The sequence below is a fragment of the Balaenoptera ricei genome, chromosome 7 (assembly GCF_028023285.1).
Source record: "Balaenoptera ricei isolate mBalRic1 chromosome 7, mBalRic1.hap2, whole genome shotgun sequence".
Classification (NCBI taxonomy): domain Eukaryota; kingdom Metazoa; phylum Chordata; class Mammalia; order Artiodactyla; family Balaenopteridae; genus Balaenoptera; species Balaenoptera ricei.
In genome coordinates this window covers 88,764,513-88,782,130 of record NC_082645.1, presented here as the reverse complement: position 1 = coordinate 88,782,130, position 17,618 = coordinate 88,764,513, and the positions used below count along the sequence as shown (strand labels likewise).

The 17,618-nt window shown below is 37.2% G+C and overlaps 1 protein-coding gene across 1 annotated transcript in view; it reads left to right on the top strand.

The window, feature by feature from the left end:
• Positions 1-17,618, top strand: part of ICA1L (islet cell autoantigen 1 like) — a 68,516-nt gene that overhangs the window by 41,397 nt on the left and 9,501 nt on the right. The window contains exons 8-11 of the mRNA XM_059927358.1: positions 274-359; positions 3,311-3,354; positions 14,270-14,344; positions 17,344-17,598. Of these exons, the coding sequence (XP_059783341.1) occupies positions 274-359; positions 3,311-3,354; positions 14,270-14,344; positions 17,344-17,598 (460 nt within the window). The remainder of the gene's footprint in view (positions 1-273; positions 360-3,310; positions 3,355-14,269; positions 14,345-17,343; positions 17,599-17,618) is intronic.

Below are 17,618 nucleotides of genomic sequence, written 5' to 3'. Positions count from 1 at the left end.
ACAGTGTAAGTCTTCCTTTTCTTTGGCATATCACAGAGTGGTGAACCCTGTGGCTGGCCCATGGTGTGCGTAGTGGCTACAGGCTGCCAGGAGACAAAGGACACAGGGCTTGGGTCAAATTACATCAGCATACATCTCCCATATCTCACACTTTCTACTTCATAACTCTTCCTATTTTATATTGTTCTTTAGAATTTTTGTTCTCATTTTCGTTTGCGCAAAGAGAGCAACAGATTCTTTGCATCTACTTAACATTGAATTTCTTACCCTTAGCAACTACAAGACACTCCAGTCAAGCTTACTGAAGACCACAAGGAAGAACGAATAGAAGACAGTTCTCTCCCGGAAAACCTCAATAAGTAAGCAGACAAAAGTTATAAATCATGTTATGGAAGTTCTGGATACCATTACCATTGTACCATATATTTGGAAAGAGTTGCTTCTTCTTTGGTTTACCGAATACTTATTTCTCTGTCATTTTTCCTATTAACGTTAAACATTTGTTTTGAAACCTACCACCCCCCTCCCCCATTTTTAACATGGCAGGCAAAGTTGATGATAGGAATACAGAACCGTTTGGGTGATAAACCCAAATTCTATAGTGTGGGAGACTGAGCCTTGTATTAAGAGTCTCTACCTAGTGAATCCCAGAAGGGGCAGCTTGAAAAAGAAAGGGACAGGTGCCAGCAGCTGTGAGACAGAAGCTATGGAAAATCTGTCTCGAAAACAACACAGATAGGACTGGGATTGGTTACCTGAAAATGGAGGCTCTTGCTGTGCACATCTTTCATGTTGCCTCTTTCCTTCCCTTTAATTACATTTTACCTTTGTTTTCCTTTCAGAACTGCCACTTGTCATTTTAACCAGACTGCACTGAGTATAATAGCGAACCCAGAAATAGGCCCAAACAATGACAACCATATATTGTTGAGTGGAAGGGGATCTGAAATATAAGTATTTCACCCTTTTCTCTAGGGGGAAATACAAATGTTTTTACTAACTTAGATATATAAATGTTATAGTATGTAGATTACACAATCAAATGTATAGATATGAATTAAATGTATTAACTTCATTATACATTGACATTTAAAATTGTACATTAATTATATTAAATTGGTAAATATTTCCATTATCACATTTTATGAAAGTTTTATTCAGAATCTTCTCATACATCTTCAGCATTATGAAAGCTACCTTTTTAAAAAAAATTTTTATTTATTTATTTTATTTTTGGCTGCATTGGGTCTTCGTTGCTGCGCACAGGCTTTCTCTAGCTGCATCGAGTGGGGGCTACTCTTTGTTGCGGTGTGCGAGCTTCTCATTGCGGTGGCTTCTCTTGTTGTGGATCACGGGCTTTAGGCATGCGGGCTTCAATAGTTGTGGCTCGGAGGCTCTAGAGCACAGGCTCAGTAGTTGTGGTGCACGGGCTTAGTTGCTCCTCGGCATGTGGGATCTTCCTAGACCAGGGATCGAACCTGTGCCCCCTGCATTGGCAGGCGAATTCTTAACCACTGCGCCGCCAGGGAAGTCCGAAAGCTACCTTTTGAGTTAACTAACAGATTCCAAAGCACTTCACCTTCTCTTCCATTCAGAGTGTTTAAAACACCATCTATGTATTCTGTCGTTGGAAATTTCATCCCAAATCAAAGTATCTGTTTGCTCTGTAGGCTTATTTTTGTAGTATTTGCAAATAAATGCTATATTGCTTTTTAAGTGTCTTTAAACTCTTTTTTTTAAATTAATTTATTTATTTATGGCTGCGTTGAGTCTTTGTTGCTGTGCACAGGCTTTCTCTAGTTGTGGTGAATGGGGGCTACTCTTCACTGCAGTGCGTGGGCTTCTCATTGCGGTGGCTTCTCTTGCTGAGGAGCACAGGCTCTAGGCACACGGGCTTCAGTAGTTGTGGCACACAGGCTTAGTTGCTCTGCGGCATGTGGGATCTTCCCGGACCAGGGCTCGAACCCGTGTCCCCTGCATTGGCAGGCGGATTCTTAACCACTGTGCCACCAGGGAAGTCCCAAAAGACTTATTTTAAAAAACCCTCCAATACTAGAGTTGTGAGGTTATACCCCAGGAATAATAACTAAATCTGGTTCAATTTCTTTATCTCATTTTTTTATTATTATACCAGATGGATGATATAAATTTCCAAAATTAATATTGGTTTGGAATGTTTTAGGCAAATGTGCCTTCTTTTGTAAACATCACTTTGTTGTTCAAAATACAGTATTCCATTTTTTCTACAATTCTTCATTCCCTCTAGTTCCCAAGTATTCTTGAGCAAAACCTTTTTTTTTTATACATCTTTATTGGAGTATAATTGCTTCACAATGCTGTGTTAGTTTCTGTTGTACAACAAAGTAAATCAGCCATATGCATACATATATCCCCATATCCCCTCCCTCTTGAGCTTCCCTCCCACACTCCCTATCCCACCCCTCTAGGTCTTTGCAAAGCACGGAGCTGATCTCCCTGTGCTATGCTGCTGCTTCCCACTAGCTATCTATTTTACATTTGGTAGGGTATATATGTCAATGCTATTCTCACTTTGCCCCAGCTTCCCTCCCCACCCCCGTGTCCTCAAGTCCATTCTCTATGTCTGCGTCTTTATTCCTGCCCTGCTGCTAGGTTCATCAGTACCATTTTTTTTAGATTCCATACATATGCATTAGCATATGGTATGTGTTTTTCTCTTTCTGACTTACTTCACTCTGTATGACAGACCCTAGGTCCATCCACCTCACTACAAATAACTCAATTTCATTTCTTTTTATGGCTGAGTAATATTCCATTGTATATATGTGCCACATCTTCTTTATCCATTCGTCTGTTGATGGACACTTAGGTTGCTTCCATGTCCTGGCTATTGTAAATAGTGCTGCAGTGAACATTGTGGTACGTGTCTCTTTTTGAATTATGGTTTTCTCAGGGTATATGCCCAGTAGTGGGATGAGCAAAAAACCTTTTAATGCTTGAAAACTAAACTTCATACTTGATGGCGTTGGTGACAGATGTTCTCTGTGGTATAGTATTTAGCACAGCGTTTACCATGCTGAACGTGGTGCTTAGTGCTTCATCAATACTCAGTAAATATACATTGAAAGAATAAGAGGTGAAGGATTATTTTTACAGTCTGTGTAGCTCTAGAGAAGATTTGTCTCAGATTTTAGGAGATCTACCAGACAACTATTTTATATGTCTCCTCAGTTAAAAAAAAATTTTTTTAAGCCACATAAAACTGTTTGTAGAGTATGAGTCCCAAATGTATTTTAACCAAAATCTTTGGATTTTTTTGTCTTTACTTTAGGTTAGTTTTGTCAGATGAGGAAGTGAGCTTGGGAAGTGAACCAGGTAAGATGTAAATTCATTAAAATGTGAAATGATCACATTTAAATGTCGAAACAGTTTATTACAGCCTTTGGGGATTGTGTTAATATCCATTCAATTAAAAAATGTTAAGTCCCTTTATAAGTCTCTCTGTACAAACTTGAGTTCGCCTTTTTTCCCAGCTTTATTGAGGAGCTGTAATTGACATGTAACACTGTAAGTTTAAGGTGCACAGTGTGATGATTTGGTATATGTTAGTATTGCAAAATGATTTTCACCATAAGATTAGTTAACACATCTATCATCTCACATAGTTACCATATTTATCTTGGGCATAAGAACATTTAAGATTTACTCTCTTAGCAATTGTTTTTAACTATAGTTACATGCTATATGTTAGATCCCCAGAACTTACTCATCTTATAACTGGAAGGTTGTACCCTTTGGCCAATCTCCCCATTTTCCGCATCCCCCAGGCCCTAGCAACCACCAGTCTACTCTCTGTCTCTAGGAGTTCGGCTTTTTTAGATCTCACATTTAAGTGAGGTCATGGTGTCTTCCTCTGTCTGACTTATTTCACTTAACATAATGCCCTCTTGAACAGCAATGAACCAGTGCAGCAATGAACATGAGGGTGCAGATACCACTTCGAGATAGTGATTTCATTTCCTTTGTATATAAACCCTGAAGTGGAATTGCTGGATCATATAGTAGTTCTATTTTTAATTTTTTGAAGAACCTCCATACATTTTTCATAATGGCTATACCAATTTAGACATTCCCACCAACAGTACACAAGGCTTCCTTTTTCTCCACATCACCACCAGCATTTATCTCCTGTCTTTTTTATAACAGCCATTCTAACAGGCATAAGGTGATATTTCATTGTGGTTTTGATTTGTATTTGATTTCATTAGTACTGTTGAGCACCATTTCGTGTCCCTATTGGCCATTTATATGTCTTTGGTTGGAAAAATGTCTACTTTGCCCATTTTAAAAATCAGATTATTGTTGTTGGTTTTTTTAATATTGAGTTGTATTAGTGCATTATATATTTTAGATATGAACCCCTTATCACATCTATGGTGTGCAGATATTTTACCTATTCTGCAGATTGCCTTTTCATTTTCTTGATCTTTTTTTTGTTCCCCAGAGATTTTTAGTTTGATGTAGTCCCACTTGTTTATTTTTGCTTTTGTGTCTTGAGCTTTTTGTGTCATATACCAAAAATCATTGCCAAGACCAGCGTCAAGGAGTTTTTTCTCTGTTTTTTATTCTAGGAATTTTACAGATTCAGATTATTACATTTAAGTCTTTAATCCATTTTTTTTTTTTTTTTAATTTTTATTTATTTATTTATTTATGGCTGTGTTGGGTCTTCGTTTCTGTGCGAGGGCTTTCTCTAGTTGTGGCAAGTGGGGGCCACTCTTCATCGCGGTGCGCAGGCCTCCCATTATCGCGGCCTCTCCTGTTGCGGAGCACAGGCTCCAGACGCGCAGGCTCAGTAATTGTGGCTCACGGGCCTAGTTGCTCCGTGGCATGTGGGATCTTCCCAGACCAGGGCTCGAACCCGTGTCCCCTGCATTGGCAGGCAGATTCTCAACCACTGCGCCACCAGGGAAGCCCTTTAATCCATTTTGAGTTAATTTTTGTGAGTGGTGTAAGATAAGAGTTTAATTTCATTCTTTTGCATGTGAATATCCAGTAAGTGTAGCTACCCCTGCTCTCTTTTGCATTCCATTTGCATGGAATATGTTTTTCTATCCCTCCACTCTCAGTCTTTGTGTATGTATCCTTAAAGCTAAAGTGAGTCTCTTGTAGGCAGCATGGATCTTGTTTTTTTTAATCCGTTCAGCGGGTAAAATGTCTTTTGATTGGAGAATTTAATCCATTTACATTTAATTATTGATAAGTAAGGATTTACTAATGCCATTTTGTTCATTGTTTTCTGACTGTTTTGTAGTTCCTTTGTTCCCTTATTCCTTTCTTGCTATCTTCCTTTGTGACTTGATGACTTTTTGTGGTGGTATGCTTTGATTCTTTTATCTTAACTTTTTATGTACCTATTACAGGGTTTTTTTGGTGATTACCATGAGGCTTATAATAAAATGTCTTATATTTATAACATTATTTTAGGCTGATAACAATTTAATTTGATAGCATACAGAAACTCTATACTTCTACTTCTCCTCCCCTCACATTTTAGGTTATTGATGTTACAGTTTACATGTCTTTTACATTGTGTGTCCAGTAACAAATTATTATAGTTATTTTTAATATGTTTGTTTTTTAAATTTTAAACTGGAATTGAAAGTGATTTATGCACCACTGTTACAACATTACAGAATCTGACTATGACTATATATTTACCTTTACTGATGAGTTGTACACATTCATGCATTTTTACAAGGTTAATTTGCATCCTTTTATTTCAGCTTGTAAAATGCCCTTTAGCATTTCTTGTAAGGCAGGTCTAGTGGTAATGAACTTTCTCAGCTTTTGTTTGTTTGAGAAAGTCTTTATCAGGTCTTCACTTCTGAAGCACAGCTTTGCTGATACAGTATTCTTCATTGACAGTTTTTTTTTTTTTCCAATATTTTGGATATATCATCCCACTCTCTCCTGGCCTGCAAAGTTTCTCCAGAGAAATCTGCTTATGGTTTTATAGGGTTTCCCTTGAATGTGACAAGTCACTTTTCTCTTGCTGCTTTCAAAATTCTGTCATTGACTTTAGACAGTTTAACTATAATGGGTCACGGTCTCTGGTTGGGTGAACTTGCTGCCCCTGCTCTCAGGTGGTGGAGGTGGTCAGGCTACTTGCCGGGCTCTGTGTTCAAGCAGTTCTGCTGGCTGGGCTCTGTGGTCAGGTGGTGCTGTGCTCTAGGGTCAGACAGTGTTACTAGCTGGGCTCTACAATCACCTCCAGTCAGGCAGGGTCACTGGCTGTGCTCCCTCACCAGATGCTGCTGCTGCCTGGCCTCTGCATGCAGGTGGGGCTGCAGCAGGGCTTCACGATCTGATGCAGCCTCAGCCCGTACTTTGCGATCAGGCAGAGCCACAGGCTGAGTTTCATAATTGGGCAGGACTATCGCTGTGCTCGGCTTTTGGGCAAGGTCGCTGGCCAGACTTCCTGGTAGGGTGGGGCCTCATACTGTACCCCACAGTTGGGGGGTGTCATTGACTGGGCTCCCTGCCTAAGTGAGACTGCAGGATGTGTCCAGCAACTGGGCATGGACGTAGGCTGGGCTCTGCTGCCAGGCAGGGCTATAGACTCGGGTGTGCTGCTGGGCAGTACTGTGAGCTGGGCTGGGAGGGACCCCAGGGTCCCTTTTAGGGCATCCTGGTCAGGTAGGCTGGGGCCATGCTCCCCTGTTGGGTGGGGCTGCTGACTTGCTTCCCTGCCTGGGCAGGCAGTAGGATATGCTCTGCAGCTGCCCCGGGTCTCAGTCCAGGCTTCCTGGTCAGGCAGAACTGGAGGCTCTGCTCAGCAATGAGTTAGCTTTCAAGCAGTACCTAATTAGAGGGTCCAGTTGTCTTCTTTAGGGAATTCTGGTCTTCTCTAAGATAGGTGCTTTTAGTGTAGATATTCATTTCACAGGGTTGTATGATTGTTTCAAAATTATCCTCATATTTAAATTCGTCTTATTTTTTTTTCGTGTTCTTATTTTTTAATAAATATATATTATATGTACAGTCAACATATATATGAATTACTCTAGCTTTGGAGCCAGAAAATTCTGGGTTTGAGTGCTGGCTTTTTTTTTAAAACAAGTCATTTATGCCTCTTTCATTTTTCTTATCTGAAAAATGAGTCATACACTCCTGCCTTGCAGGACATTAGGGCTAGATATATTTATCAACTATATAGCACACAGTAGGTGTCCAATAAATGTGATAGGTATTTTTAAGTATACACATAAATACAGACCATATTGATAAAAGAAACTAAGAAGCTATAATAATCATGAGCTCATATATCTAACATACCTTCAGACTTACGTTCCAAAGGTTAGCTAATTTTGCATGCATAATCCTGTACCTAAGTAGAGAACATTTTTTTAACAGTCATAAATGAAATATAATGGACATTGTTGTAGTTTCACTATCCATCTATAGTATTATTTTGTCTTTTAAAGCCTGCTGTATCAGCAGTTATATCCCTTTTTTTATTGAAGTATAGTTTATGTACAATATTATATGTTACAGTGTACAGCATAGTGATTCACAATTTTTAAAGGTTATGCTCCGTTTATATTGGGTTGGCCAAAAAGTTCTTTTGGGGTTTTCCATAACATCTTATGGAAAAACCCAAATGAACTTTTTGGCCAACCCACCAATTATTATAAAATATTGGTTATATTCTGTGTGTTATACAATATATCCTTATAGCTTATTTTATATGTAATAGTTTGTACCTTTTAATCTCATACCCCAAAATTGCACTTCCCTCTTCCCTCTCCCTACTGGTAACTACTAGTTGGTTCTCTGTATCTGTGTGCCTGGGGTTTTTTTGTTATGTTCACTAGTTTGTTGTATTTTTTAGATTCCACATATAAGTGACATCATAGTATTTGTCTTTCTCTGTCTGACTTATTTCACGTAGCATAATACCCTCCAAGTCCATCCACATTGCTGCCAATGGCAAAAATAAACTCAAAATGGATTAAAGACCTAAATGTAAGGCTGGAAACCATAAAAGTCCTAGAGGAAAACATATGCAGAACACTCTTTGACATAAATCATAGCAATATTTTTTTGGATTCATCTCCTAAAGCAAGGGAAATAAAAGCAAAAATAAACGCATGGGACCTAATCAAACTTAAAAGCTTTTGCACAGCAAAGGAAACCATCAACAAAATGAAAAGGCAACCTATGCAATAGGAGAAGCAATTTGCAAATGATGTGACTGATAAGGGGTTGTTATCCAAAATACATAAACAGCTCATACAACTCAACATCAAAAAAACAACCTAATTAAAAAATGGGCAGAAGACCTGAATAGACATCTTTCCGAAGAAGACATACAGATGGCCAACAGGAACATGAAAATATGCTCAGCATTGTTAATCATCAGAAAAATGCAAATTAAAACCATAATGAGGTATCACCTCACACCTGTCAGAATGGCTATCATCAAAAAGACCACAAGTAACAAATGTTGGTGAGAATATGGAGAAAAGGGAACCCTCGTACACTGCTGGTGGGAATGTAAATTGGTGCAGCCACTGTGGAAAAAAGTATAGAGGTTTCTCCAAAAACTAAAAATAAGACTGCCATATGACCCAGCAATTCCACTCCTGGGTATGTATGCAAAAAAAACCCCAAAACAGTTATTCAAAAAGATACATGCATTTCAATGTTCATAGCAGCATTACTTACAATTGCCAGGATGTGGAAGCAACCTAAATGTCCATCAATAGATGAATGGATAAAGAAGATATAGTGTATATGTACTCAGTCATAAAAAAATAATGAAAATTTGCCATTTGCAACAACATGGATGGACTTGGAGGGTATTCTGCTAAGTGAAATAAGTCAGAGAAAGACAAATACTGTATGATGTCACTTATATGTGGAATCTAAAAAATACAACACACTAGTGAACATAACAAAAAACCCCCAGGCACACAGATATAGAGAACCAACTAGTAGTTACCAGTGGGGAGAAGGAGCAGGGGAGGGGAAAAATAGGGCTAACGGATTAAGAGGTACAAATTACTGTGTATAAAATAAATAAGCTACAAGTATATATTGTACAACACAGGGAATATAGTCAACATTTTATAATAATTATAAATGGAGCATAACCTTTAAAAATTATGAACCACTATGTTGTACACTTGTAACATATAATATTGTACATCAACTATATTGCAATAAAATTCTTTTTTAATTAAAAATGGTCCTAATAATAGTTGAAGATGTAAAAATCTTGGATTTTGCTTTTTTGTCATTCTTTTTTTTTGCCACACTGCATGGCATGAGGAATCTTAGTTCCCCAACCAGGGATCAGACCCTGGCCCCGGCAGTGAAAATGCCAAGTCCTAACTCCTGGTCCACCAGGGAATTCCCTATCTTGGATTTTTTTTTTTTTTTTTGGTATCTGTCTATACTGGGTTGCAAATTAGGTAGAGATGTGGGAAACAGACCCTAAGAAACTGGCTCCTAGTGTAGTAATAGGGCATAATTTATCTCAATATAGGCCCAAAACTTAGAGATAATTTTTTAAAAAAATAATGTTTGCCTATGGGTTTTTTGTATGTTTGATTTTTTAATGTTAAACATTAAACATTAAAAAAAATGCTGTCTTTTAAGTACATGTGTTTGATCTTTCCTTCATATGAAATCACTACTGTAAACGAGAAATGTGGAGATGCCGCTCACAGCTATGCACAGCTCTTCGAAGAACAAAGCAGCCTTTGAATTAACATATGTACAACATACCCTGTTAGGAACACAGATTTGAGCCAGGCTGTCTGGTTTGAACCTGAGCTCCACTGTTAATTAATTGTGTGACCTTGAGCAAGTTACTCGACTTCTTGCCTTACTAGTGCCTCATCTGCGAGGTGGGGATGCCTTGGTCATGGCACCACCCGGCAGGGTTTTTATGAGGATCACCATGGTAACGTGCACCAAGCCCTGAGAAAAGCGCCAGGCACTCAGCAAGCTCTGTAGCCACATTAGCTGTTACTAGTTTCCAGGTCCCCACACCTTGCAGTATAGGATATGGAAGTTTGGCACAAAAATTGCATCAACTTCACAGTTTTGCCAAGTGTCAGCTCGTCTTAGAGCATCTGTCCAGGGCCTGTGCTAGGACCAGGGAACACAGAGATGACCAGCTCCACTCCTCCACCAGGAAATCCTGAGTCTGATACAGGCATGAGCAAATAAACCAGTAGAAGGCAGCATGGGTAATATTACACATGTGTTATTAACTTGAAAAATTATAATCCTCAAGGAATAACCTCAAGTAATAATGTATTGTTCAGTGTATTTGTTTTCTATTGCTATGTAATAAATTATCACAGATTTGAAAAACACAACATATCCAATCATTTATTCGTTCATTCAACATAAAATGAATATCTGTTGTGTCAGAGACGTGGAGAGCAGGCAGAACAAAATGTAGTTGACCCTTGAACAACGCAGGGGTTAGGGACACCACCCGCCTCCCCACCCCTACCCCTCTCGCCCCCTTGCAGTCGAAAACCCACATGTAACTGTTGACTCTACCAAAATTTAGCTACTAATAGCCTACTGTTGAATGGAAGCCTCACTGATAACAATCAATTAACACATATTTTGTATGTTATATGTATTGTATACTGTATTCTTACAATAAAGCTAGAGAAAAGAGAAAGTTATTAAGAAAATTACAAGGAAGAGACTTCCCTGGTGGAGCAGTGGTTAAGAATCCGCCTGCCAATGCAGGGGACACGGGTTCGAGCCCTGGTCCAGGAAGATCCCACGTGCCACGGAGCAACTAAGCCCGTGTGCCACAACTACTGAGCCCTCATGCTGCAACTACTGAAGCCTGCGCGCCTAGAGCCCATGCTCCACAACAAGAGAAGCCACCGCAATGAGAAGCCCGTGCACCGCAACAAAGGGTAGCCCCCGCTCGCTGCCACTAGCGAAAGCCCGCAAGCAGCAATGAAGACCCAATGCAGCCAAAAATAAATAAAAATTTTAAAAAAAGAAAATTATAAGGAAGATAAAATACCTTTACAGACTGCGCTGTATTTATGAATACCGTACATTTACATTGTTTACAAGATGAATCATCTATCAGTACCTACATCAATATTGTCTTACATAATATAAAACACTGTAGATATTATATGTATTACTAACACTAGACATCAAAAATAAAAAGATAATGTGAAAAAGAAATTCATATTTATTTACAGGTGTAACGATTCATGCGTCTGTAACAAAGAAGCAGCAATACGATTGCATTATGGTAGCCTAGTGTAACTGCTAGACTGTTTGGATGCCTTCGGTGTTAACTCAGGGGCTCTAGATGGCCAGGGGCATTGTCCAATTTCAGAAGAACTTTAGAAGTCAGTCCCTTCCTGGCAAGGAACTTCCTGACTTCAGGGACAAAGCATCGATGAAACCGATTCAGAAAAAGGGTTTTCGTGGTCCATTCCTTCTTGTTGTACAACCAGAAGACTGGCAGCTGGTGTTTACCTTTTCCCTTCAAGGCTTGGGGGTTAGCAGCTTTGTAGATGAGGGCAGTCCTGATCATGCACCTGACTGCATTTGCACAAAACAGAAGAGTTAGCCTGTCCCTTCCTGCCTTAAGTCCTGGTGCTCACTCCTCTTCCTTATTAATAAATGTCACTAGTGGCATTTTTTTTGCCAGAATAGGACAGTTTTGTCTGTATTAAAAACCTGTTCAGGCAGATACCCTTTCATATCAATGATTTTCTTAATGTCATCTAGGAACTCGTCTGCTGTATCTTTTTCAACACAGTTTCTCCTGTTATCTTGACCTTTTTTAAGCCAAACCTCTTTTTAAAATTATCAAACCATCCTTTACTGTCATTGAATTCTCCAGCATTAGATCCGTCACCTTCCTTTGGCTTTAGATTGTCATATAATGACTGCTTTTTCTCAAATCATATTAGTCTATAGGTATGCCTTTTTTTTTTTTTTTTTTTTTTTATTTATTTATTTATTTATGGCTGTATTGGGTCTTCGTTTCTGTGCGAGGGCTTTCTCTAGTTGCGGCAAGTGGGGGCCACTCTTCATCGCGGTGTGCGGGTGTCTCACTATCGCGGCCTCTCTTGTTGCGGAGCACAGGCTCCAGACGCGCAGGCTCAGTAGTTGTGGCTCACGGGCCTAGTCGCTCCGTGGCATGTGGGATCTTCCCAGACCAGGGCTCGACCCCGTGTCCCCTGCATTGGCAGGCAGAGTCTCAACCACTGCGCCACCAGGGAAGCCCCAGGTATGCCTTTCTTATAGCAATCCTGCACCCACATAAAAGCTGCATTTTTAATACGAGATAAAAAGGTACTTTACCAAATATGCGAGGTTTTTGCACCTGCTGGCATAGCTGCAGTGATGGCTTCATGAATTTCCTTTTGTTTTTTTACAATGGTCCTTACCCTGGATTCATTTATCTTGAAATCGCAACTGCAGCTGCATACCTCGATCTATGGTACATACCAAGCATTTCAACATTTTCTTGTAATTTTCTGTGCTTCTTGGAAGCACTTCCAGCATCACTAGTGGCACTTCCTATGGGTCCCATGGTGTTATTCAGAGTTTACAGTATTACCGTAAACATGAAAAATACACAAGACTTGAGAGATCAGTTTTTACTGTGATACACAATTTATTGGAGAAAGGAAATGGTCGTGTGGCAATGATTAGTGTCACATGGCATTTTAAGCTGATACTCCCAACACTTGAACTCACTACAGTAGCAACCGGAGGTGGCTATGAAATTACTACAGTTAATTTTATGCAGTTACGATTTAATTGCTGCATCTTTAAGTTTGTTTACATTTCTCTCAGCTGCAAATTGTGCCATATCAATGTTTGTGTGCATAAGTTTTGATAAATTTTAACTTTTAATAATAGATTTGTGTGTATTTTATGGTAGTAAATGGTAAAAATAGACTAGTATGTACATATATTTTATGCATTCATGACATACCTAACTTTTTCTTAATGATTTTGATATTTCTTGACTGTGAGGTTCTTCTGTGAGTTTTTTCAAATTGTCACAAATCTCCAAAACTTTTTCCAGTGTATTTATTGAAAAAATCCACATATAAGTGGACCTGTGCAACTTCAAACCCTTGTTTTTAGGGTCAGCTGTATAAAATGGCCTTTCGGAGACTATAGAATGAGAACAAATCCACCAGGGAAGGAGTAGGCTTTTGAATATGAAAACTTTATTTAATTGAGGTATAATTGACATATAACATTGTATTAGTTTCAGGTGTACAACATGATGATTGGCTATTATGTATATATTGCAAAATGACCACCACAGTAAGTCTAGTTAACATCCATCCTCATACACAGTTACAAATTTTTTCTTGTGATGAAAACTTTTAAGATTTACTGTCTAAGCAACTTTCAGATATGCACTACAGTATTAACTATAGTCGACATGCTGTACATTACATCGTCATGACCTATTTATTTTATAACTGGAAGTTTTGTGCCTTTTGACTCCCTCCGCTCATTTTGCCTCCACCCCTGCCTCTGCCTCTGGCCTCCAGCACTGTTCTCTACATCTGTGAGCTCGGGTTTTGTTTGTTCTTTAGATACCACATATAAGTGGGATGGTACAGTATTTGTCTTTCTCTGACTTATTTCACTTAGCATAATGCCCTCAAAGTCCATCCATGTCATTGCAGATGGTAAGATCTCATTCTTTTTTTTATGGCTGAATAATATTCTATTGTACATATGAACCACATCTTTATCCATTCACCCATCGATGGACACTTAGGTTGTTTCCGTATCTTGGCTATTGTAAATAATGCTGCAATGAACATGGGGGTGCATTTAACTTTTTGAAATAGTGTTTTCATTTTTTTTGGATAAATACCCAGAAGTGGCATTGTTGGATTATATGGTAGTTCTATTTTTAATTTTTTTGAGGAACCTCCATATTGTTTCCCATAGCCACTGCACCAATTTACATGGAATATGAAAACTTTTAACTTTCAAGAGGGCATAGATATAACAGAGGACCTGAATACCTGTGGGTATTACAAATTTATTTGTGTATATATATAGTGTTTTATATATATACATATGTGGTTTTTATATATGGTTCTTTAAATTTTTAGATATATGTGTTATAATCTGATTTGGTCAGTTGAACAGTTTGGTCACATTATCATAAAATACTATAGTAAATAAGCATGCTAAATTTCTTCTTGTTCAAGTTATCTTTTATGTGCTTTTGTTTCAGCAACTGAAGATCACAAGGAAAAACATTCTGGAATAAGAGAATTTGGAGCACCTCAGTTTTCTAACTATGAAAATGGTAAATTATAATTTTACTTTATATATGGATAATTTATTATTTAAAATTCTTTAGTTTTTATTTAATATTTATTTCTGTAACATGAAAATCTGTATAGGTCTCTACCCAGGAATGCAATCCTATACTTCTACTTTGTAGCACATGCCAATGGAAATTAAATAATTGCTTATTCTGTATGTTTAGGCCCTGTGGAATGTATCTCTGTAACTGTGAGGACATGTGGCACTGTGTTTATCTTACTATCTCATGTGTCTCTACCATCCAGTAATGTAGGCACTACCTACAATGTAAATACTACCTTGAATGTCTCTGGCAAGCATTGCAAACATTTTCTCCTAGTTTGTCTTTTGACTTTTCCTATAGTTGTTTCTTGCCATGAAAAAATTTTGAACATTTTATGTAGTCAAATTTATTAATCTTTTATTTTATTGGATCTGATTTTTGTCATATGCAAAACCCAGGTTAGAGGAGTTCATTTATGTTTTCTTCTAGTATTTGTATAGTTTTATTTTTTATATTTAGATCTCCAATTCATTCGGAGTTTATTCATGAATATAGCGTTAACAATGGATTAAATGTTATCTTTTTGCAAATGGCTATCCTTTATATAATTTTTTTAAATGCCATGTGTGCCCCAGTAATTTGAGATAACTTCCAATCATATGCTAGATTTCTATACGTATTTGAGTCTATTTCTGGACTTTCATAGAAACTTTTTTGTGTGTTTTTGTATCTGGTGGGACTAGTATCTTCCTCTTCTTTTCATTATTTTCTTAACTATTCTTGCATGTTTATTTTTCAATACGAATTTTATGTCAAATTGTCTAGATCCATAAAAAAGCTCATTGATACTTTTATTGTGATCACATTAAATATGAAAACTGACAGCTTGCTGATGTCAAGACATCCTAAGCAGAAACAAAGGGCATCTTTCTATTAAAGTTTACTTGTCTATCTTTCAGATATAGTTTTTTCTTATAGGTTTTGAACATTTCTTGTTAAGTTTATTTCTGAATATTTTATTTCTTTTATTGCCATTATAAATGACATTTTCTTTCCATTTTATCTTTTAACTGGTTATTATTTCGTGTATTGATATAATTTTTGCATGTTAACCATATATCCTGCTACCTTGCTGAACTTGCTTATAGTTTGAGTTAGTTTTATCATTGATTTTCTGGAACATTCCAGGTATACCACAATGTCTTCTGCAAATAGAGATAGTCCTGTTTTTTCTTTATCAATTCTTGTGACTCTAATTAATTTCTTTTGTTTAATTGCATTGGTTACTACCACCAGAACAATGTGAAATAGTATTGTTCCTGATCTTAGTGTCAATGCCTGTACTGTTTCTGAATCAATTAAGATGCTAGCTTTTGGACTGAGGTATATATTTTACAGTGTTAAGGAAGTAGCCATACATTCCTGTTTTCTCAAGAGTTTTTATTAGAAATGATTGTTGAATTTTGCCAACAAGTTTTTCAGCATCTATGCCCCGTGAAAACATCTAGGCCTGTGATTTTTTGTGTTTTCTTCTCTGTGGAAATTGATCTGTTTAAGCTTTCTATCTGTACTGGGACCAATTTTAGTAAATTATATTTTTCTCAGAAATTATTCATTTTGTCTAGATTTTCTAATTTATTTACATAGAGTTGTACAAAATCTCTTGATTTTTTAACAGCTTTATCAAGGTATAATTTAAGTACCATAAAATTCACCCACTGTAAGTATAAAATTCAATGACTTTTAGTAAATTTATAGAGTTGTGCAACCATCACAATTGACTATTAGACTATTCCTATTACTCCCCAAATTCTCTCATGCTTGTTTGCAATTAATCCTTCTCCCACTCCCACCAGGCTAGTGTGAATTTTCATCTGGCTGAATTGAGAAGTGGGTGGAAGAGAGTGGTTCTTAGTTCAAGTACAATAGTCTTTCATTCTTTCTAAATTTTAATAGATTTTCTTGAGTAAATGTTTCTTCACTTGGTGTGTGTCCTTGGAACAACTTCCAGAGACTTTAAATGGTTGTTTTTAAAATCATTTTCACCAGTTACTTAAAACTGATGTGCGGGTCCCTAGACCTCATCATTCTATCATGCTGGAAGCCCCTTTCATTTTTATTGATAATGATAAATAAATATTTATTTATTAATGATAAATATTTTATTGATATTTAGGGTCATGATTTTTCATGTTAGTTGTTATTTAAATACCCCATGGATTATGATATGAAATGTCTTCTTTATCATTTTTCAGAAATTCCATTACCCTTCCAACCAAGAATTGTTTAATAGAAGGTATTTATACCTTTATTTTATTTTATACCTTCTATTACCTTCTATTGTTTAATAGAAGGTAATAGAAGGTATTTAATAGAAGGTATTAAAAATGTGCAAGTGGAAGAGATTTTTATTTCTGATTTCATTAAAAAAGTTGTCTCATTTTATTGCATTGTAATCAGAGCATGTTGTTCGTAATATTTCTATTTTAAGAAACTGATTTGTGTGTGTGCCTTAGTTATAATTAATTTCTGTGAATTTTCAGTGTGTGCCTGAGAAAAAGGTACATTTTCTATTAGGGTTTGCTTGTATTCAAAAATAACTACCATGTTTTTTTACGCTGTTTAGATCTTTTATATCTTTACTTTTGTCCTCTTGGCCTGTTTTTTTACTGAGAGTGGTATATTAAAGTCTCCTATTTTTAATTTGTTTCAGTTTCTCCTTGCATTTCCTGTTTCTGTCTTACATAGATGGTTGCTTAATTATTTTATACATAAATATTCATAACTATTAATATTTTCATTGTGAAATGTCATTTTGATCTATAGCCTACCTAATTAGAAATTATTTTCACATAAACTCCTAGTCAGTTTAATTGTTCATTAAAAATTATGTTAATAAAGTATGAGCACAATGAAACAAACTTGATTTGCCCTATACCCTACTCTCATTTCCTCAAAAAGAAAAAAACCATTCTGTTTTTATGTTCACTCAACAGTTGCAAAAGATGTACCAGTAGATTCATTGGAAGATGATTTTGAGAAGGAATTCTCATTTCTGAACAGCCTCCTAAGTCCTGGTTGTTGGAGTGCTAGTGAATTTTCCCAGGAATGCCAGGCTGTCTTTGGGAGCCCCAAGGCCAGTCTCACATCCCAGGAGCCTTCTGGGGGATCTGAGCTTCTTGCTCACTCCTCACGATTCCTTCCTTCACAACTCTTTGACCTTGGCCTTCGTGCTGCTGGAGCTTTCAACAGTAAGTGTCTATGCAACATC